Source organism: Anguilla rostrata, chromosome 2 (genome assembly GCF_018555375.3).
Source record: "Anguilla rostrata isolate EN2019 chromosome 2, ASM1855537v3, whole genome shotgun sequence".
Lineage (NCBI taxonomy): Eukaryota > Metazoa > Chordata > Actinopteri > Anguilliformes > Anguillidae > Anguilla > Anguilla rostrata.
The window spans coordinates 66,252,792-66,273,043 of record NC_057934.1 but is presented as its reverse complement, the minus strand read 5'-3'; the positions used below and the strand labels follow the sequence as shown (position 1 = coordinate 66,273,043).

The following is a 20,252-nucleotide window of genomic DNA, read 5'->3' as shown; positions in this document are numbered from 1 at the left end:
TTCCATTCTCCAGCCGATCCATAGAACATGGAAGGGGTCAAAGCTACCTCAGATTGGTGGAATGGTAAAGAAAGAAAATGAAGAACATCGCTTCAGGGCATTCAGACAGTTCCCAGTGTCTGCTGTTGGGGAGGGGAAGCCTGTTGACATAAGCACGAGTAGATCTTGTGTGCACCACGCACCTGTTTGACCAGCTGTCTCTTCTTCTCCTCTCCCATCTCGTCGCGGGCCAGCAGGTCCCTGTCGAACTGCGCCTTCATGGCCTGCATGTTGACCTCCAGCCGCAGCTTGGCGTCCTCCGTGGCCTGCAGCTCGTCCTCCAGCTCCTCCAGCTGCGTGCGCATCTCCTCCAGCTGCTGCTCCATCCCTCGCTTCGACTTCTCCAGCTCGTGCACCTGGAGGGAGGAGTGTGGAACGTGACCGTGAGCATTGTCTCAACTTCCAATTGGACAATATGACTTATTTCTCAAAATATAATTATGAATGACATCACACAACCTGTATTTTAGGAAATCTAGGTAGTGTTTTTCATCTTAAGGTCACACTTGCATGGTCTGTACCATTTCGGAGCTAATAAAAAGCATAATCCCCTTACGCTTTTGCCCACGTCGTCTTTGGAGGAGACCAGGTCCTCCATTTCGGCCTTCAGCAGTTTGTTGGCCCGGTCCAGCTCGTTCCTCATGTCCGACATGGCCTCCAGCTCCCGGGTCAGCGCCAGAGCCCGCGTCTCCTTCTCCCGGGCCTCCGCCTCGGCCCGGTCCCGCTCCTCAGCGAACTGGGTCGAGTTGGCCTTCTCCTCCGCCAGCATCTACACAGACAGGAGAGAGAAGGAGGACGATGTTGCCGTGAATGATCCATTCCAGCCAACAGATTGCCCTGCAGGAGCTATTTCTCAAAGGTTTTTAAAGACACAGCATGTCTGAAACTTATTTTATTTACCTCCACAGATACTTTTAAATGCCATGAAAGACGGACACCGGCTGTCCGATAAGCATTAGCCTGTTCGGGTGTGTTGCTAGCGGCCATAAACAGTAAAGTGGAGCATATTTTTTTTGCTGGAAGATGATAAAAAAATCTATCAAGAAGCAGTATGTGTTCATCTGTGACCCATATTTCCTCGTGCATTTACCTGGTCAAACTTCTTCTGCTTCCTCTCCAGGTTGTGTACGATCTGCCTCAGGTGGTCCTGGTCCACCAGCATGTCGTCCAGCTCCTGCTGCAGGCGGGTCTTGGTCTTGTCCAGCTTGTCGTAGGCGGAGCTCTTCTCCTCCAGCTGCTGGGTGACGCCCTCCAGGTCCCTCTGGATCCTCTTCTTCCCCTCCTCCACGCCCTCCAAGGCGCACGCCTCGTGCTCCAGCTTCTTCTTCATCTCCGCCAGCTGTGCGGGCAGGGCAAAAGGGGTCAAGGGTCAAGAGGTGGACAGGACAGCAAGCCAGCGAGGGACAGGAAACTGTGCTCAATGAACGTCTTCAAACTTTTAGAGGCAAAGCGTTGGGGTGTGCGCCACAACACAGCACAGGACTCTGTAGGTCTTGGACAGAGCCACTGTAGGCTGTAGGTGAACAGAAAAGAGGCTGGAACATACTACCGAATGCCTCATGAGTCTGTGAATACGGTGAACACACAAGCTTTGATAAGTGGTAGAGAGAGGTGACGCAGGATAGCTGAAGGGGAGAAGACTGAGAGGCCCTACAGAGAGAGAGAGAGAGAGGTGGAGACAGCAGGATGGGGAGGGGGCCAGTGTTACCTGAGACTGAAGACTGGCGAGCTGCCTCTCCACGTTCTTCTTGCTCTCTTCCTCCTCCTCCACCTGCTCCCTCAGGCTGTTCTGCTCATCCTCCAGCTGCCGCAGACGGGTGGAGAGAGAGAGCTTCTGCCGAGTCTCCTCCTGTAGCAGCTCCTGCAGGAGGGGAGAGGGGGAGGAGGAAGAGGAGGTTAGATTCCGCCAGGACCTCCAAAATGGAAACGCCGCCATCGCAAAAAAATCACCACACGATTCCCAAAGCATAAAAAAAAAAAAACCTTAATAAAACAATTCAAAGGCAGACTATATTAAACAGAGTGGGCTGTGGATAAACACCACGCAGTCTGAACAGAAATGGAGTGTGAATGCACGTGTTGGCGGGAGACGCCGTGGCGACGCGAGAAGGCCGTCGCACCTGCACGTCCTGCAGCTGGGACTCCACCGCGGAGCAGTCCTTCGACGCCTTGATGGACTTCCCCTCGACCTCGCTGAGCAGCCCGTTCACGCTGTCCAGCTCCAACTGCGGGGGGCGGGGGAGAAAGCGGTCAGCGTGTCCCTGCTAACGTGACCCCCCCCCTCCCCTTCCCCCTCCCCCCTCCCCCGGAGACCCCCCAGGCCCGCTCTCTCCCCCTCACACACCTGCAGTTTGGACACCTTCTCGGCCAGCTCGTGCCGCTGCCGCTCGGTCTCCCCGTGCTTGACCTGCAGCTCCTGCAGCTGCGACTCGGCCTTCTTCCTGCGGCTCTCCGAGTCGCTCTTCCCCTGCATCAGCGTCTGCAGCTCGATGCTCAGCTCGTTACGCTCGCTCTCCAGCGCCTGCTTGGCCTTCTCCACGGACACCTTGTTCTGGACGGACGGACGGACGGACAGACATGCTCGTGTCAGGCAGTAAGTTGTTGCCCGATGGAGAGTAACACGGTTACGGAAAAGGCCACATTTTCCTCCATGTCCACCTTTAAAATTATAATGAGAATCATGCTACAGAGTGTGTGTGTGTCTCTGTCCTTTGAGAAATTGTTCAGTGAAATGGAAATAAGAAACGTACAACTTCCTGTGTACAATGTAAAAATGTACAAAAACATTCTACTGTATGTGTGATATGGATCTCGGCTTATTTGCAGTTGTACAAATAATGAGTTTGCTAACTAGAAAAAGCTGTTGATTTATGTCACAAGGTTAGATTCTTCTCCTATTATAACGTGGTCAGGATCAGACAAAGGTTAATTATGTCCCATTATGCAAGACCATAGGATTGACAGAGGCTGTACTTTTTTTTCCCCACATCACTGCTTATCTTGACTGGCCCCACGCGGTTAGCCATTAAGTGCCTGTAATAAACATCGCCATAAAAGGAAAACTTCATTTGGGTTAGTTACTCAGTAAATGAGTGTCACATCCTGTGGTTCTGCCTCTGGGTAAGTGAGTCAGCGCGGGAGTGAGCACGCTCATTACGTAATGGGTGGTAAACGGCCCTCACCCGCTTGGCCTGCTCCAGCTGCGCAGTCAGTTAGCGCTCACCCGCTTGGCCTGCTCCAGCTGCGCAGTTAGTTAGCGCTCACCCGCTTGGCCTGCTCCGGCTGCGCAGTCAGTTTGCGCTTACCCGCTTGGCCTGCTCCGGCTGCGCAGTCACAGTTAGCGCTTACCCGCTTGGCCTGCTCCAGCTGCTCGTTGAGCTCGTCGAAGGCCTGGCTGTGCTTCTGCCGCATGTCCGCCACCTGCTGCTCGTGCACGTGGGCCTCGTCCTCCAGGGTCTTCTTCAGGTGCGCCACCTCCGACTCGCGCTTCGATCTGACCGAGCCGGAGAGACGGACTGAAATCACCGAGAGGCGGCGGCGTACGCGCAGAACTGTTCAATCCTTACCGTGGGACAGATCCCGGGTGCGGGATCAATAAGCTTTCTCCAGCAGCTGTTAATTGTATGTGTATGAAACTGCAGCCTACAGTAGCCTAAGCTGAAGACGTGTATGCATTGAAGCGGTGAGCACGCCGCAGCCCCCTACGAGGGCAGGTGCGCGTACGCACCTGAGCTCCTGCTGGGCGGCGGTGGAGTCCAGCGTGTCCTCCAGCTCGGTCTTCAGGGCCTCCAGCTCCTCGCCCAGGTCCCTGCGGTGCTTCTCGGCCTTGGAGCGGGCCGCCCGCTCCAGCTCCAGGTCCTCCTGCAGCTCCGACAGCTGCGCCTCCAGCTCCCGGATCTTCTTCTGGGCCATGTTCTTCTGCGCTGCCTCCTCCTCCATCCTGAGGTAGGAAGGAGATGGAGGGATAAGAGAGAGAGAGAGAGAGATGAGAATGCAGTTCTACATGCAGAGGTGCTCACAGATGAGACTGACGCAGATAAGTACACACACACACAGACACACACAGACACACAGTTCTGTTATAAGGAGTTGCACACACAAGGTGAGACGGGTGGGTACAGGTGAGGACAGGTGATCTTACCTGGCCAGGGCTGCCAGAAGCTCCTCCTCCTTCTTGGCCAGCTGGGCGCGGAGCTCGGCGATCTGGGCCTGCAGCTCGGCGATCTGGTCGTGCAGGTCGGTGGAGTCGCCCTCCAGCTTGCGCCGGTTCTTCTCCAGCTCCTGCCGCTGCTTCTCCTCCTTGCGGAGACGGTCTGGGAGAGGGGGGAGGGGGGAGACGTGCGCGTTAGGGGACGTGTGGAGGTGCAGGTCGGGTGGGGAGGGCTGGACCCTGGACCCAGTGCGTCAGGCTCACCCTCCAGGTCGGTGATCATGGCCTCGTGCTTGTTCTTCAGTTTCTGCAGGCTCTTTGACTTCTCCTCCTCTTCCGCCAGGTTTGTGGTGAACTCAGAGATCCTGTCCTCCAGCAGCTTCTTTTCCTGTAGAAGCACAAACAGCCATCAGCTCAGAATCCACAGAAAACCACCAAACCAGCCCACAGCTGTGCATACTACCCACATAACCCCACTCAAACACCACCCCGCCCATCAACACAGTCCACAAATAACCCTCAAACCACAAGGGCTGGGCCTGTTTACCCCAGTAATATGCCGCCGATGCCCGCCGTGACCCAGGATTCACTAACCTTGGCCAGTTTGTTGTTCTGGTCGTCCAGCACCATCACGTCCTCCTCCACCTTCTTCAGCTTGGCCTCCGTGGTCACCTTCTCCAGCTGCAGCTTCTGCCGGGCGGCCTCCTCCTCATCCAGCTGCGTCTCCAGGTCCTGCAGAGAGACGGAGAGAGAGAGAGAGGGGGAAAGGTGTAAAGGGCTTTAAATAACTGCCATTTTAAGTGTATTTTAACTAATGTTTTCACACAGTAGTCCACTCATCTATAGCTCCACTCTCATACGAGGTAAAAATGGAAAACAACGCTGATAAATATCTTTAGATGCACTGCAGCTGAGCAGCTCTAACACCCACACACCTCCCCTCTAACACCCACACACCTCCCCTCTAACACCCACTCACCTCCCCTCTCCCACATATTCAAGTCTCAATGTACCATCAGTACACCCTGTTGTGCAGTTGCAGAGACCTTGCCTTTAGATGTGCTACCATGACCATGATTCTCGTGTATGCGCCTGTCTTACCGTTCGTGTGATAGTGTTCGCGTGTGAACACGCAGATTACATTAACGCATGGGAGGGTTCCTCCTAAACACTGTCAGCACCTCAAAGGCCCGTGTGTGGTTGAGCAGATGTGGTGATAACTGACCCCTCCCCTTAAACAGGTAAACACACAGCCTCTTAACACCTGTTCTTCTTCACATCAGCTCTCCCTCTCCCTCGCTCCCTGCAGGCCTGCCCTCACCGTGATGTTCTGCTGCATCTTCTTCCTCTCGGTCTGCAGCTGAGTGACGCGCTCCTCCTCCTCCTCCACGCGGGCCTCCAGGTCGTGCAGGATCTCCTCCAGCTCCTGCTTGCGGGCGGCCAGGCGCGCGCGCATCTCCTCCGCCTCCGCGCACAGCTCCGTCTCCGCCTGCAGCTGCTCCTGCAGGGCCAGCTTCTCCGCGCTCAGCTGAGGTGCAAGGAGAGGGACAGGGAGTTCAGCCCACGCTAGCTAGCTCTGGACCAGGGTGTTCAGCCCGCGCTAGCTAGCTCTGGACCGAGGGAGTTCAGCGTGCGCTAGCTAGCTCTGGAGCGAGGGTGTTCAGCCCGTGCTAGCTAGCTCTGGACCGAGGGTGTTCAGCCCGCGCTAGCTAGCTCTGGACCGAGGGAGTTCAGCGTGCGCTAGCTAGCTCTGGAGCGAGGGTGTTCAGTGTGCGCTAGCTAGCTCTGGACTAGGGAGTTTAGCGTGCGTTAGCTAGCTCCGGACCGGGGGCATTCAACACACGCTAGCTAGCTCTGGACCACGGGCATTCAGCCCGTGCTAGCTAGCTCTGGACCGAGGGTGTTCAGCCCGTGCTAGCTAGCTCTGGACCGAGGGTGTTCAGCCCGTGCTAGCTAGCTCTGGACCGAGGGTGTTCAGTGTGCACTAGCTAGCTCTGGAGCGAGGGTGTTCAGTGTGCGCTAGCTAGCTCCGGACCGGGGGCATTCAACACACGCTAGCTAGCTCTGGACCGAGGGTGTTCAGCCCGTGCTAGCTAGCTCTGGACCGAGGGTGTTCAGCCCGTGCTAGCTAGCTCTGGACCGAGGGTGTTCAGCCCATGCTCTGCTAGCTCTGGACCGAGGGTGTTCAGAGCACGCTAGTTAGTTCCAGACCAGGGGCAATCAACAGGCGCTAGCTAGCGCCATACCAGCTAGCTCCGGAAGTTCAGCACAGGAAGAAGAGTGCTACTAAAAAGAGACGCTCTCACACCTGCTGTTGTTTGGTCTCGTATTCCTTCAGCTGCTCCTCGGCTTGCAGCTGCCTCTCCTTCACCTTGATCAGCTCCTCATCCTTGGCCAACATCTCCTCCTCCTGCCGGGTCACCTGGAGCAGCGGCTTCACCTGTGCGAGAAGGGAGATGTTGTGAACTCACGCTTCCGCAACAGTGACAGGGATAAATGAGAAATGATGGATCCAGGAGCAGTGTGACCCCACCTTGGTGAAGAGCCTCCACCACTGCCAGTTCCTCAGCTTGAGGTAGGCAGCACAGTTCCTCTGGATCACTTTCATGGCCGTCAGCTGCTGCTGTCTCTTGGCAAAGGCTCTGAGAGAGAGAAGACGGGCACAAAGAGATTCAATAAACTTTCAATCGCGTAAGTCCTCTCAGTTGAGTTCACAAATGTTTTTTTGGTCACAGCGGAATGCATGTAGGCAACAAACTCCAGGAAGGTGAATGACTTAATGACAGCATAATAAACTAATGACTGATGGTTCATCTCGAGTATATATTTGTTCCCTGCATTTCAGACTCATAAACTCGAACACTGCACTATAGCAGTTTTCTCAAACTCGACCCTGGGGGTATATGCTGGTTTTCATTCCAACCTCAACTGCAATCCCAGAAATTTAACATTTCTAATTTCCACTAATCAAGGTGCTTAGCAAAGATGCTAGTGGTTGATTAATAGAATCAGGTGTGTGCACCCACACTGGCCCTTTCTGGATAAGACTGGGGACCTCAGCTCTTGGTCCCCCCAGGACCAAGTCTGAGAATCACTGCACTACAGAGTCTGAGATACCACATCGATCAGTCCACAGAAGCTGCAGTCTACAGCCCTTACTTGCGGGCGACGTAGCCCCGGCACCAGGACTGGAAACTGATGATGACGTCGGTGATCTTCATGTCTCGCTCCTCCTCCAGGTGGGCCAGGACCCCGGCCCGGAAGAACACTTTGCTCTGGCCGATCCGGAACAGGTTCGGGTCCAGCTCCAAAGCTTTGATCTGAGGGCAAGCACCAGGCATACGGCTTTTCGCACTCACCCATCGGCCCACTCACAGGGAAGAAGACTTACTGAGGCAGTTGACCCGAGGAAGGCACCACGCCGACCCGCAAAGGACTAACCTGCATTGCTTCACACAATCCACTAAAAGGCAATAAAATCACATGACAAATACATCATTTAACCACCTTGTCACCCAAGTCGTATTGTAAATTTGTGAATGGGAGGCACTTTGCTGTGCAGCCCCAGGAAACAGGCTGAGCTGAAAGGGTTCAGGGCTCACCATGAGTGCACAGGCCTGCTTGCCGTCCATGAAGCCCTTGGGAATGGCGTTGGGGGTGAGGATCTCATACCTGGGGAAGAAGGACAGGGCGTTAAAAAGGGCACTGCCCGTGGTGCACGCCCCACAGGAACAGCCCCCAAAATGCAGCTGAGCGTACCTCTGTCTGAACTCCTGGAAGACGATGCGGTTGGGGAAGCCCTGTCTGCAGATGCGGATCCCCTCCAGAACACCGTTGCACCTCAGCTGGTCCAGGACCAGGTGGGGGTCCAGCTTACCCGCCTGTGAGAGAGAGGGAGGAAGGGTCAGGTGGTGGTTTAGAATTTGGCCTGAGTTTCAGAGTACACCCTCAAGAATTTAATTATGGAACAACCATTTTGTGGAATTCATATCACGTAGGACCAAATGAATAAAACCAGTGCAATACAAATATATTTTCATTTCTGCAGTCAAAATATTTATGTTGATCTCTTCAATGAAAAAAAAATAGTAACATTTATTTATATCCAGTGGATTAATTCCCGTTCAAATAGACTATTGCTACACATTTACTTTAGGTCACTGATACGGCATTACTGCCCAGTGCCTGAAGCAGGCTCAACTCCGCACCTTCTTCTCGTGGTTGGGGATGATGCAGCGGACGAAGTTGGGGTTGGTGTTCCTCAGGGTGGCCATCAGCTTGGCGAGCTGCTCCTTGTACAGCTGCCCCACCGTGCGGAACATGCCCTTGCGGGTCTTGAAGGCCCCCACCATCGAGTCCGACATTCCGGCCACCTGGTCCAGGCCCACGATCCGGTCCACTGGAGGGGAAACCATGGCAACGGAGGTGCACACGTGTGGTGGAGAGCAGGGAACCGAAGGGCGTTCATAAAAGGGAGGAAGAAATGCGGTTTATTTCCAAGAAGATAGTTGCACGGACAGTTGCGAGACGCGGCCCCGAGATCATTTTTGGAACTCGAAACAGACACGGTTATTACATTAAATAGACACCCGGATGGTCGCGATCATAGAAGCATGCTCTCGCAATCTGTCACTCCAAAAACATGATAGAGGGGAGCGTAGAGAAACACTCAGTGAATGCAAAAACACAGGAGAGATGACAGAAGCAAGGAGTCAAATGATGTAAAGCATGGGCAAATACAGATTTTTACACAACTTGAAGCAGTCAGAGAGTGCGATTACACACTTGTGTACAGGCTGTTAAATAAACAGGTGTGCAAAGTGTAATGTGATTATAGTTATACTCATTAGCACCAGTTTGGTTAATTTCTCTAAAGACTGTTGTGCTCTCATAACATTTTCACACCCATGCAGTATATACCAGCTGTTGCAGTACCACTGGACACCACCAGGTAGACCCAAATACAACACCAAGCGCTCAATAGAAGAGAAATGGACAGTGGAAGGTGTTCCCTTTAAGAAATCACTGAAAAACAATCAATGCATGAAATTTAACTTAACACTTGAACAGCAAAAGCCCTAATTTCAGATGAACTCAGGAAAAAGCTGAAGCAAAAAGAATGAACAGGGGAGGGGTAACAGCAACTGACATTGAGGACAAGGGACAGAGAAAAAGGAGAAGTAAAAGAAATGGTTGCTAGTCCTGAAAAGGGAGAAACGTACGGAGAGAAAAGGTCAAATGAAAATAGAATGTTAACAAAAGACCCTGATCACCCAAGTCAAGATGGAGAATAGGAAAGCGCAGATAAAAACAGCCACTCTGACAACTCAAAGAGAGGAAGAGAGAAAGGCAATGTTGATAAACAGCCCAGGAATCAAGAGGTGGAACGTGAAAGGACAAAACAAGGACAAACACACCATAAATATAGGAAAGGAAATAAATGGAGAAAGAGAAAAGTGTTTTTATGAATACATACAGTAAATATTCCAAGTAAACAGTCCAGCATAATGTTTCAGATGATTTTCACAGGTGTACTATAACAAAGGGACCTTTACCACTCTGAAGCTGTTCATTGTCCATAATTGCTTAAAACGCACAGTGGTTTGGAGCATTCTACTACATAATTACATGAATTAATTTCTGTAATAAAATATGAACAAATGTCATGTTTGTTCTTACAGTTCAGAGATAATTAAATCCTGCTGTGACTTAAATCAAGAGTAAAACATTTCACTCTTTACAGTAGTATATATATATATATATCCACAAAACCGCTCTCCTTCTTACCATCTCTCCACAGATCGGACACAAATTTGTCTGAGGACTGGTTCAGCAGTGTGGTCACGTTGTCGTTCAGGGGGTCCATGTTCTTCATCAGCCACTCGTCGGCCTTGTAGTCCACCTGAGAGGGACAGGAAGTGTCTCAAATCACGCCTGTGCGTCTGGCAGCCATTTCATCTCTTTTTGTCATCAAAGAAGCCAATTTTCCTTATCCAGGAGCGCTCTGGAAACCATGGCGATCACACAAGAACCGTATAAGGAATCCCCTTACCTTCCCAGCATAGTGCATGATGGAGAAGTCAGAGTCGTCTTTGAGCTTCTTGGCCTTGTGGAACTTGGGGTGGGTGCCCTGTTCCTGAACCACCTTCGCCACGAAGGATTTGTCTGTGGCCTTGGGGAACCAACACTCCTCATCCAGAAGGGCCAGGATTCCAGGGGGACTGGTCTGGGAGAAGAGGGGATAAAGAAGGTCCAGGGTCAGTGGGGCCAGTGGGGCCAGTGTGGGGAGGGGGGGAAACACAGACACCACAGAGTAAGACAGAGTAAGGGAGAGGCTCACAGGTTTCTCGATGAGGTCGATGCAGGGCTGCAGGTCCAGGCCAAAGTCGATGAAGCTCCACTCAATGCCCTCTCTCTGGTACTCCTCCTGCTCCAGGACGAACATGGTGTGGTTGAACAGCTGCTGCAGCTTCTCGTTGGTGTAGTTGATGCACAGCTGCTCGAAGGAGTTCAGCTGCAGAGAGGAAAAAAAGGCATGAAGGCTTAGAATTCTCTACCCAGACGTACTCTACTGATGGCAAAGGAGATAGCTCTTTTCCCTTTTCTACCTCAAAGATCTCGAACCCGGCGATGTCCAGGATGCCGATGAAGGAGGCGCCCTGACGCTTGGTCTTGTCCAGGGCCTTGTTGATGCGCATGACCAGCCAGCGGAACATCCTCTCGTAGGTGGCCTTGGCCAGGGCCTCCACGGCGAACTCGGCCTGCTCCTGGGTCTGGGCCTTCTGCACAAAATCGCGGCCCACCTTGATCCTGGGGGACAGGATGGCCCGGGTGAAGTCCGTCACGTTCATGCCCATCAGGTGGCACACCTTCTGCGCGGCTGAGCCAGACATGGGGGTGGGGGGGGTGGGGGGCGGGGTTAGAATACTGCTGCAGTGGGAGGGGCTTATTTACACCTATCCACTCATTTACTGAGAAACCGATTGGCTGGCAGTACCTGTGTCATCAGGCATGGAGGCCTGGTCGGAGTGTCGCTCCTTCTTGAAGCTCATGTTCCCCAGCTGGAGAACCGCTGACACGACCTTCAGCAGACCTGGGGGGGGCGGAGGAATGAATGTTACACACCTCGAAAGCAGGGAGGAAGAGGAGGAGGAGGAAAGGGGGACGGAGGATGCGCCTCACCGATCTGCTCGTCCTCCGGGATGCTCATGATCTTCATGGCATCCATGGTCTCCACAAAGAGGTCCTTGTCCTGCTGGCCCGGGATGGTCACGTTTCCGTTGGACAGGAAGCGGTAGTTTTTATAGTCCTCCAGACACAGCTCCGCTGAGTGGGCAGGAGGACAGGGGGAGCATTAATACGGTTCATACAGACACACACCAGCACCCTGCTATTCTGCATACGACACAATGACTGAATTATGTGCACTCTATATGTACTGTATGCAGTCCGTTTTTTACTGCAGCTTATTTTACTCCATTGTCACTGTATTTCAGTTGTTCAGCCATCTTGGGAGAACAATCGCAGGGCAATGTGACTTCCAGCGCAAGCAGGGCTTAACGAGTCGAGCACATAACTGCCGGTGCTCATTGCTGAGACGGATGATAACATTCTCACAGCGTAGTTTGTCGCCAGCCCCCGTCAGCATGTAGTAAAAGAGGTGGAAGGTCCTCTCGTCCTTCGCCTGGCGAATGGCACGGGACTTCTCCAGCAGATCTGTCAAAGAGCGCGTCAAGGGAAGGCACCAGGCCAGAAAGAAATAATAGCCATACGGTGTGTACGTGCGTGGGTGCGTGCAATCGTGTGTGTGTGTGTGTGGGCGTCCATCCATATAGAAGTTCAGCAATTAGTCTGCATTTCAGTACAAGATACTTATTCATCTCAGATGTTTTGACGACACTAAAAGGTGCTTGGCTTGGCAGGTTAGACACAGAGTGAAAGGATACAGGTCTCGATGTTGGCTCCCACGATGTAACCATTCACATCAAAGTTGATTCTGATGAATTTCCCCTGAGAGGCAATGAGAGGGAGGGACAACAGTCATTAGAGGAAGTCATCAAAGTAACCAGAGTTTTGACAAAAATTCATACTACAAATCTTTGATGAAATTAGCAGAAAATGTGTGATTATTCTTACGAATCTGGAAGAGTTGTCATTCTTGACCGTCTTAGCATTGCCAAAGGCCTCTAGGATGGGGTTAGCCTGCAGCAGCTGCTTCTCCAGCTCCCCCTAGTGGACAACATTGGTATTGAACAATACTCTATTATAATGGCCTAGAACAAATGAGTAGTGGCCACTTCGGTTTACACTGCAAACTAAACTAAAGTACCACACACTTAAACATAGGTTTACAAAGAAATGGGCAGGACTACAGCTTTACACATATTGCTCCCAGAAACGGTCCTTTCATTCAGTTTAAACTGGTCCAGTCTATACTTCACACAGCTCACCAGTAGCCAAGCAGCAAGGGAAGCCATACAGCCTACAGGCGTATCAAGTGCTGACCAGCATTTTATTTACACGGTTTACATTTAATGCAGTTCTTTTTGCATATAAACCCTCTGAAGTTGGAACGGTTCTCCTGGCCGTGATAAAGCAAGATAAATTTCCCCAATTACCTACTCTGTGTGGAAATACTACACCACTAAATGAGACTAAATACACCACTGCAAGCTGATGCATTTCGGTTTATTAAACAAAACTGACAAAGCATGTTCATAACACTCGACACAGCCAACTTAGTTTATACATACGTGTTCTTAACGAAAACTTTCCCCTCCACCCACTGTTCACTCTAATCCCACACATTAACACGGCACAGACAGAGTGCAACTCGAACAAGCACAGGCAGTAAAACCCCACGCAGAAATGCTCGTCCTGACCCAGCCAAAAGCAAGTGCTGACCTGTCCTTTCACCACCCGCCCGCCCACAGGACAGTGACCCCCACACACCCCATGCAGAGAGACATACTGCAGGTCAGGTCCAGCTAAAAACACCGCCTGTCCGCCGCTGCACCAGGTGAGGCGATGACACGGGGGGGGCCACAGAAATGACCGCAAACTTAAATTTGGCGCGTACACAAATCAGGCACACTCGCACAAAAGCACACAATACACATCCACACAGAATCACTGCTGACAAGTACATTATAACAATTAGACGGGCAGACAAAATGGCGACTTTACCTTTAACAGGACCTAGGAATGCAGTGCACCTATGCTGTGTAGTGATTACATAAACCTGTGATCCGACTCACGTAAACACACAAGCAGGTACACAATCCAGCACACCCTTCATCCCAAATCAAAATACACCCCCGTGCCTGTACACGTGCCAACACACACACACACACACAAGCAGGTACGCAATCCAGCACACCCTTCATCCCAAATCAAAATACACCCCCGTGCCTGTACACGTGCCGACACACACACACACACACACACACACACACAAAGGCCGACAAAAATGCATAATTCACACAGAGAAGATCGAGAGAGATACTGAACGATACGGATGCAGAGTATAAATCACAGCTCAATCAAACGTGAGCTCCAGGGACAATATGTGGAGCAACTCGTTTGTTGAAAAAAAATCTCAATCGTTCTTGTCTGTATGAATTTTCACAAAATTCCCCATTTTGAGCAACACCAAAGCCATGTCAACGTGACCAACGCTATCCTCGGTTAGTAACCAAATCATCGCCACACAGAGCACCCCCTCCAGTAGAACAGAACAAAAGAGACAGAGGGGGAGGGATGGAGAGAGTGATAAAGGAAGGAGAGGAGAATGAGAGAGAGGGGGAGTAACTCACATGTGACAGGGTTGCTGTGCTCTGGAGATGGAGAAAGAGAGACAACCTTTTGAAACTTTTTTTAAATGGAGTGATGGACCAACTGCCCTTTAAAGACAGACTGGACTCCCCACAGCCTCTGCATCATAACCTTACATGATTGTACAGCATTTATTCCGGAGTGACTCACCCTTATCCTAAAAGTACCTGTGAAAAGAGCAACTCTACACGCTACTGCAGAAATTAAGTGGGCCATATTAGGACTTCCTGCCGTACATAGCAAACGCATTGCAAAACACTCTGGCAAAAAGCACATCGATGCTCCGTGGAGGTTAGGGTCATTAGAGAGAGGAGGCTGGGACAGACAGGTCCGGGCCTGGAACAGGAATGTGAGGAACACAGAAAAACAGCTGCCATTTCAGAAACAGCAGGATGGGGGAGATAAAAATCAGAGAGGGGGGTGGGGGGGAGTCAGGAAGAGGCAGTAGGTGAGGGAAAGAACACAGAATCACAATGGGGGGACTAATCACCCCCACATCATAAAGAAAAACAGTGTGCAGAGGTGAAAAGTGAGGGTTTTGGGTAAAGAGGAGAGGTCGGGAGAAGTGTGCAGAACACTCGGTGGCAGAACTGACCTGGTCTTTCTTGGTCTTGTGGGAGGACGCCACAAACGCCAAATACTGAATCACCTTTTTGGTGTTCTCCGTCTTACCGGCCCCCGACTCCCCCCTGAAAGAGACAGACAAAGGACATGAAGACAGATACGCAGCAAAGATTTCCCCCATTTACTTTTTAAGAGGACCACCCGAAGTCTGGGATGTCGCGCTATGTTCCGCCATTTCCTTCTGAATGCAAGACCCGTTCAGTCCCTCAGTTAGTCCATCCGAGGAGCAAAACTCACGTGCACAGGATGGACTGATCCTCCCGATCTAAGAGATAGAAAAGGAGAAGAAAAAGTTTTTTTTTAAAAGAAGAAGAACTGCAGAGATAATACCGACTGGCTATGGTGGACATAGTCAATCATGGTGACTAAATGCAAGCATGCAATTTGCATAATAAAGTGCATATCTGAAGCACAAAGAGCTTGCATAGCTTCACTAATAAAGCTGAACTGATTCTGCAGATAACTACGGTGCGGTTTATTAAGATTACACGGCTGTAACATGAATTCCTGCAAAAGCAGCAACAAAATATTACATATTTCATTTCATAGCATCACAGTTGTGTGAGACTTTATCGTGCATTTGTACAATATAACATTCAGTTTGTGTAGATCAAACTAAAGAAAATACAGAGACTGCTCGTCTAGCCCACAGTACACTCCAGAGTTTTGTCTGTTAAACAGGAAGTGTTCTTGCCACACACAGGAAGTCAACATCCGGCTTCCTGTCGCTGGAAATGTGGGCACATGTGAACTAAAAAGCCAATTTACTGTACTTTCAGTCCACCGCCCTTGAAGGCAGTCATGGCACGGAGGGGACAGAGGAGAGGAAAACACACCAATGTGTTCCATATTCACACAGAAATACGACTCCTTTCCTAAACTATACCAAATTTATAGCTAGCTGTATGCACAATTATAATCTCACCTCCCTTTCAGGTTATATGCAATCATAGTTGTCTGAATATCAAATTTTAATTGAGCAATCAATATAACAATGCTATATAACATCTTCGTATGACTAATAAGCATAATGGACTACCGGGTTGAATGTGCTTCAGACAGCCTGTAGTTCAGGGGTCCTCATTCTTACCCAGAAAGGGCCGGTGTGGGTGCAGGCTTTCATTCCAACCAAGCAGTTACACACCTGATTCTACTAATCAAGGTCCTTAGCAGAGACTCTAGTGGTTGATTAGAAGAATCAGGTGCGTAACTGCTTGGTTGGAATGAAAGGGCTGGTGCAGGTGCAGGCTTTCTGGATAAGACTGGGGACCCCCTGCTGTAGTTTAAAGTGGGGTCACGTGTGTGTGTGTGTGATGTCACGAAAGCGTGTGCTGGCAGCCCGGCGTGTGCGACCCGTACCCTGCATCATGCTGCGGTAGGCGGTGTCGGTGATGGCGTAGATGTGGGGCGGCATCTCGTGGCGCTTCTTGCCCTTGTACATCTCCACGATCTCCTCCGAGTAGATGGGCAGGTACTTATAGGGGTTGATCACCACGCAGAAGAGCCCAGAGTACGTCTAAAGACAGAGGAGCAACGGTCCCGTTTCAGACTTCTCTGCGCAGGTCCCACTTTACACCTTTACACTCCAAGGCACAACTCGGATCAAGGGTGTGGACTAGAGGAACTTCATGAAATAAAGACAGTACTTATAATTGAACCCACTCCCATGCATGCATGTTTCATTTATACTACCCTCTGCCATCCTCCTGGAGAAGAACTCCATGGATTAACCTGAGGCTGTTTTGGGGTCTGTTTTTTTTCCCCTCAATGGGCAGGTTCAGATGTCCTACAGCAACAGGAAACGTCATGCCCGTCTTGCGTGCAAGCTTGTTGTGGTTGGACTGGTGGTTTTGTTGTGAGCAGCTATGTGGTAATGAAGAACAGAGTGTGCAAACACGAGACCGGATTCCTTAGACTTCATCGACCCAAAGAACGCTGAGTTTTAGGCCTTCCATGTTTAATTAGAAGAAAGAAAAAAAAAATACAAGTTTGTGACTGCAGCAACTGCAGAAATCGTATTACGTCTTCTGTAAAATAGCATGGTGCACTTTCTTTTTTTTTTCCTTTCCAGACTAAAGGCCCGGTTTGAGTGTTGAAAGATTCAGCAACTATTCGCGTGATAAAAGGAGAACACACACACCACTGCTGAGAGAATGGGGGTGGAAGGGAAGGGAGTATTTGTTAAGCCTTGCTCTGCCCATCGATTTCAACAATCAAAATCAACTTCCTCCATGCGGGCTTCTCTTTTTAGACCAGTCACTCAAACGCAGGCAGCACACAACCGCAGGAGGAGTGAGAGAGCCGAGGAGAGCGATCCAGTCACGTCTTCCCCTTTCCGCCCTTCGTCCCCAAGCTTCGGCTTCCAAGAGCTGTACGCCATCGACTCTCGTCATTCCTCTCTCCCAGTTTGAGCCATTTTGACTTTGATCAATGCCTCAGCTAGCTCCCGGCTATGGGCAGGCAAGCTGTGTTGACATAACAGAGTCACTGTAATTAGCTGCCAAATTATTCCCAGTACTGGCCAGGGGAATACGACCGTATTGTTACTGCCTTAATCGTTAATGGCATGATTCACGTTCCGCGTGCATTTTGTTCTGGCTACGCCATTTAGTCTGCGAGAGTCCCAAGGGATTATCAAAGCCCCCCCATTTCCACCACTCACCCCCCTGAGGGTGGACAGTGTTCCCTGAAATTTCCTGTTTACAACAACACTGAACAACAAACAGATGTGAATTGGAGGGACAACAGATAGATCTTTGATATATCCATAGCTACATAGGTACAATAAATGTTTTCTGGAATAACTTCAAATATGCTAGAAAACGAGCCATTTCAAGCTCATCTACGAATAGTGCAGTTAGATGTGTCCATCTGAACACAGGGCTACCCACCAGATTTTCAGAAAGAACCCTTTCAGAAGAGACCTCTGCACTAATGAGATTTCCACAGGCCACAGGGGAAACCACAGTTACACTATTGGGTCACGTTAACATCGCTTCGCCAGCCACTCCGGTGAAACTCACGTAGATGAGGCCGGAGTAGTAGCGGTCCTTCAGGTTGTGCAGGACCGAGGCCTCGTTCAGGCAGGTGAGCTCGGCCATGTCCTCCACCTTGCTGAACTTGGGCGGGTTCATCTTCTGGATGTCGTCCTTGTTGACCTTCACCTTCTTGCCGGAGTCGGCCAGCTCCACCAGGCACTCCTCGCCCGTCTCCTCCTTGAGGGAGCCCGCCTCGAACCCCAGGCGCTCGGAGGGGACCCACACCAGCTTTTTGGAGGCCCAGTCGGCCTGGGCCAGGGGGTCGCTGACGAGGTTGCGGTCGCCATAGAGAAACTTGTCTGCCTCCGACATGGTTTCTGTAGGGTCAGAGATAAACGGTCATCAGGAAAAAAAGAAGTTGAAAGATCTTCATTGTTTCGGTTAGGAGAGTTCCAAAACAAACAAGACCAGCATCTCATCAATCACCAATGTTTTTGTATTGATCCTAACAGACACAAAGCATTACAGATTTAAATGGTTTTTTCAGCTTTCAAGAAAAAGGCTATACAAATTGGGCACTGCACAGCAAGGGGGGAGTGTTTAGTTGGCTGTACCAGGCCTACAGCATGTAAATTACCCTTACAAGGTCAATCTGTTCAGCCGGCACTTTTTCTTGAGTTTTAACATAGCAGCAACCCTGACTGCCTTAATAGGTCAGCTAAGGCATGAATACAGAGACTTTAAAATGTGAACCAAAACCTCAATGGGCTGCAGGCTTGGCACCAATCGATTGGAACATAAATTAAAGTGCGACTTGAGTCTCGAGATCAGCACCAGACATAATTTTGTCATCACACAGAATCCTGAAACATACAGTGCTGTAAAAAAGTGTTTTGTGCTGTGCTTTTAATTTTAGAGACACGATAGCTAACGGCTAAAAACATGCCTAAAAAAGGAGTGGTATTGAACGTCCTCAGAAGTAAAAAATGAACGGCGGGTCACAGACTGTTCTCGGAACACGTGCTTTTAAACTATTTGCCCTTTTTAAAAAAATGAAATTTCAAGCTGCTGCTTCTGGTTGTTGGTCTGTGCACAGTGATGCTGGCAGGCTGGGGTCCGGCCTCCACGCAACCACTGCCCAGCTCAGAATGTTTGTGGGTTTAAAACCTGCTGGTTTTCTGCAGATCACCTGTGCCTAGTTTTGTAGCCTTGATCGCCCCCACCCCCCCCCACCCCCTCCGCTAACCACCCACAACATGTTGTGCATTTGTCCCAATTTGCCACAGTGACAAGTTTTTCCGTTTAAAAATGGTCGTACTGAAATGTGTTGAGAATAGTACTGAAATGTGTTGAGAACAGACAATGTGTGAAGTCTCCCGGGTCTTAAGGTCTGAATTTTTTTCAGAATAAAGACTCAGAAAATGGTGCCCTTCGTACAACAGTCGGTGACATAGAATATATGGGTTAATTTTCCAATTGTCTAACCAACATACCTCAGTACAAAAACCTTGTCTACACACCATTACCAATATACACTTTTCTTACACGTATCTTACAGGGCAGGGGAAAAACCCACATCCCACCACTTCAGCACAAAGTCATTATTTACACAGTTTGTCCTTGAAAGTTCAGATGCTTTTAAGTGTTTAACCCTGATGTGGAGAGTCTAGCAGGGACAGGAATGTCTATGTGGTAGAGATTCACAGCAAACAAACAAGATACTCAACACAGGCTGCTTCTCTTCTGCTGCTTTTGAGTGCCTCCGGTACTGTCCGCACACGGACACGTTCTCACACACACACACACGCACATGCTCTCTCACTCACACTCACACAGAATACTGTAAAATAGACCAGAATGAGGAAGACATGAAAACAGGAGAGGGTTAACAGAAGAAAGTGTCCCACTGGCCTGGACACCACGGTACATTAGCAGAGCACTGAGAGAGATGCAAAATACTGAAATGTGCCATTCTTCCCGACCCCTCCACCCAGCCCAGCCCAGCCCACCTCCGTGACCTCTACAGGTGACTTCCATCTCTACAGTCCCCCCCTCCCGCCTTCAGCCTCTCGAAACCCTGCACGCCCTTGTGATAGATTGCAGGTCGCCAAAGTTACCCCCTGCACTGCAGGTCCCCACTACCCCCTCCATCTGACTTTCTGTCCATCTCTCCATCTTTCCCCCTGCGGAGCACCCCCCTCTGTTTATCCAGTCTGCAAGGGTCACATTCCTCCCATGCCCACTCATTATCTGAGAATTCCACAAATTTCTCTCCCCCCCCCTTCTCTCACAGGGCCTGTCTGGTCTCTGCCCCTCCCCATATCTTTTGTTCCCACCTATCTTCCAGTTTACCCCCACCCTACCCTCCCCTCCCCTCCTCCCCGCTTCACCCTTAGGGGTTTACAGACACTCTCTGAAAACCCATGTTAAAAAATAGACACACACACACACACACACACAAAATCGCAGTAAGGTACAGTCAGACACGTGGGTGACACGCAGTCTTGGGGCCTGCAGCTATAACCCAGGAGACGCAGGGACACGCAGACCGTCCTCCTTTTTTTTTTTGATTCGGAGCCCAAACCTGAGCAGCGGGGGTGGAATGCAGGGACAGGTCTGGACAGGGA

General features: G+C 50.5%; 1 protein-coding gene and 1 long non-coding RNA gene across 3 annotated transcripts in view; one reads left to right on the top strand and one right to left on the bottom strand.

Moving 5' to 3' along the window:
* LOC135248973 (myosin-9-like) overlaps positions 1-20,252 on the bottom strand; it is a 32,237-nt gene that overhangs the window by 5,436 nt on the left and 6,549 nt on the right. Inside the window, exons 2-33 of one of the 2 annotated variants that reach the window (XM_064324110.1) lie at positions 17,671-18,002; positions 16,007-16,163; positions 14,885-14,912; positions 14,619-14,712; positions 14,005-14,025; positions 12,326-12,418; positions 12,136-12,199; positions 11,807-11,905; positions 11,372-11,515; positions 11,187-11,282; positions 10,798-11,069; positions 10,530-10,703; positions 10,242-10,415; positions 9,977-10,091; positions 8,398-8,588; positions 7,949-8,070; positions 7,792-7,861; positions 7,349-7,509; positions 6,723-6,831; positions 6,498-6,629; positions 5,511-5,717; positions 4,784-4,921; positions 4,454-4,577; positions 4,181-4,352; positions 3,767-3,979; positions 3,388-3,532; positions 2,384-2,590; positions 2,160-2,264; positions 1,748-1,900; positions 1,130-1,378; positions 596-808; positions 183-395 (exon numbers count right to left, since the gene is read on the bottom strand). In XM_064324110.1, coding sequence (XP_064180180.1) covers positions 183-395; positions 596-808; positions 1,130-1,378; positions 1,748-1,900; positions 2,160-2,264; positions 2,384-2,590; positions 3,388-3,532; positions 3,767-3,979; positions 4,181-4,352; positions 4,454-4,577; positions 4,784-4,921; positions 5,511-5,717; positions 6,498-6,629; positions 6,723-6,831; positions 7,349-7,509; positions 7,792-7,861; positions 7,949-8,070; positions 8,398-8,588; positions 9,977-10,091; positions 10,242-10,415; positions 10,530-10,703; positions 10,798-11,069; positions 11,187-11,282; positions 11,372-11,515; positions 11,807-11,905; positions 12,136-12,199; positions 12,326-12,418; positions 14,005-14,025; positions 14,619-14,712; positions 14,885-14,912; positions 16,007-16,163; positions 17,671-17,997 — 4,782 coding nt within the window. In that variant the 5' untranslated portion in view covers positions 17,998-18,002. The remainder of the gene's footprint in view (positions 1-182; positions 396-595; positions 809-1,129; positions 1,379-1,747; positions 1,901-2,159; positions 2,265-2,383; positions 2,591-3,387; positions 3,533-3,766; positions 3,980-4,180; positions 4,353-4,453; positions 4,578-4,783; positions 4,922-5,510; positions 5,718-6,497; positions 6,630-6,722; positions 6,832-7,348; positions 7,510-7,791; positions 7,862-7,948; positions 8,071-8,397; positions 8,589-9,976; positions 10,092-10,241; positions 10,416-10,529; positions 10,704-10,797; positions 11,070-11,186; positions 11,283-11,371; positions 11,516-11,806; positions 11,906-12,135; positions 12,200-12,325; positions 12,419-14,004; positions 14,026-14,618; positions 14,713-14,884; positions 14,913-16,006; positions 16,164-17,670; positions 18,003-20,252) is intronic. The other variant, XM_064324111.1, reaches the window with a different exon arrangement.
* LOC135248975 (uncharacterized) lies at positions 13,377-13,687 on the top strand. The gene is made up of 2 exons (XR_010328533.1): positions 13,377-13,462; positions 13,551-13,687. It is a non-coding gene; the product is annotated as an uncharacterized LOC135248975 (long non-coding RNA).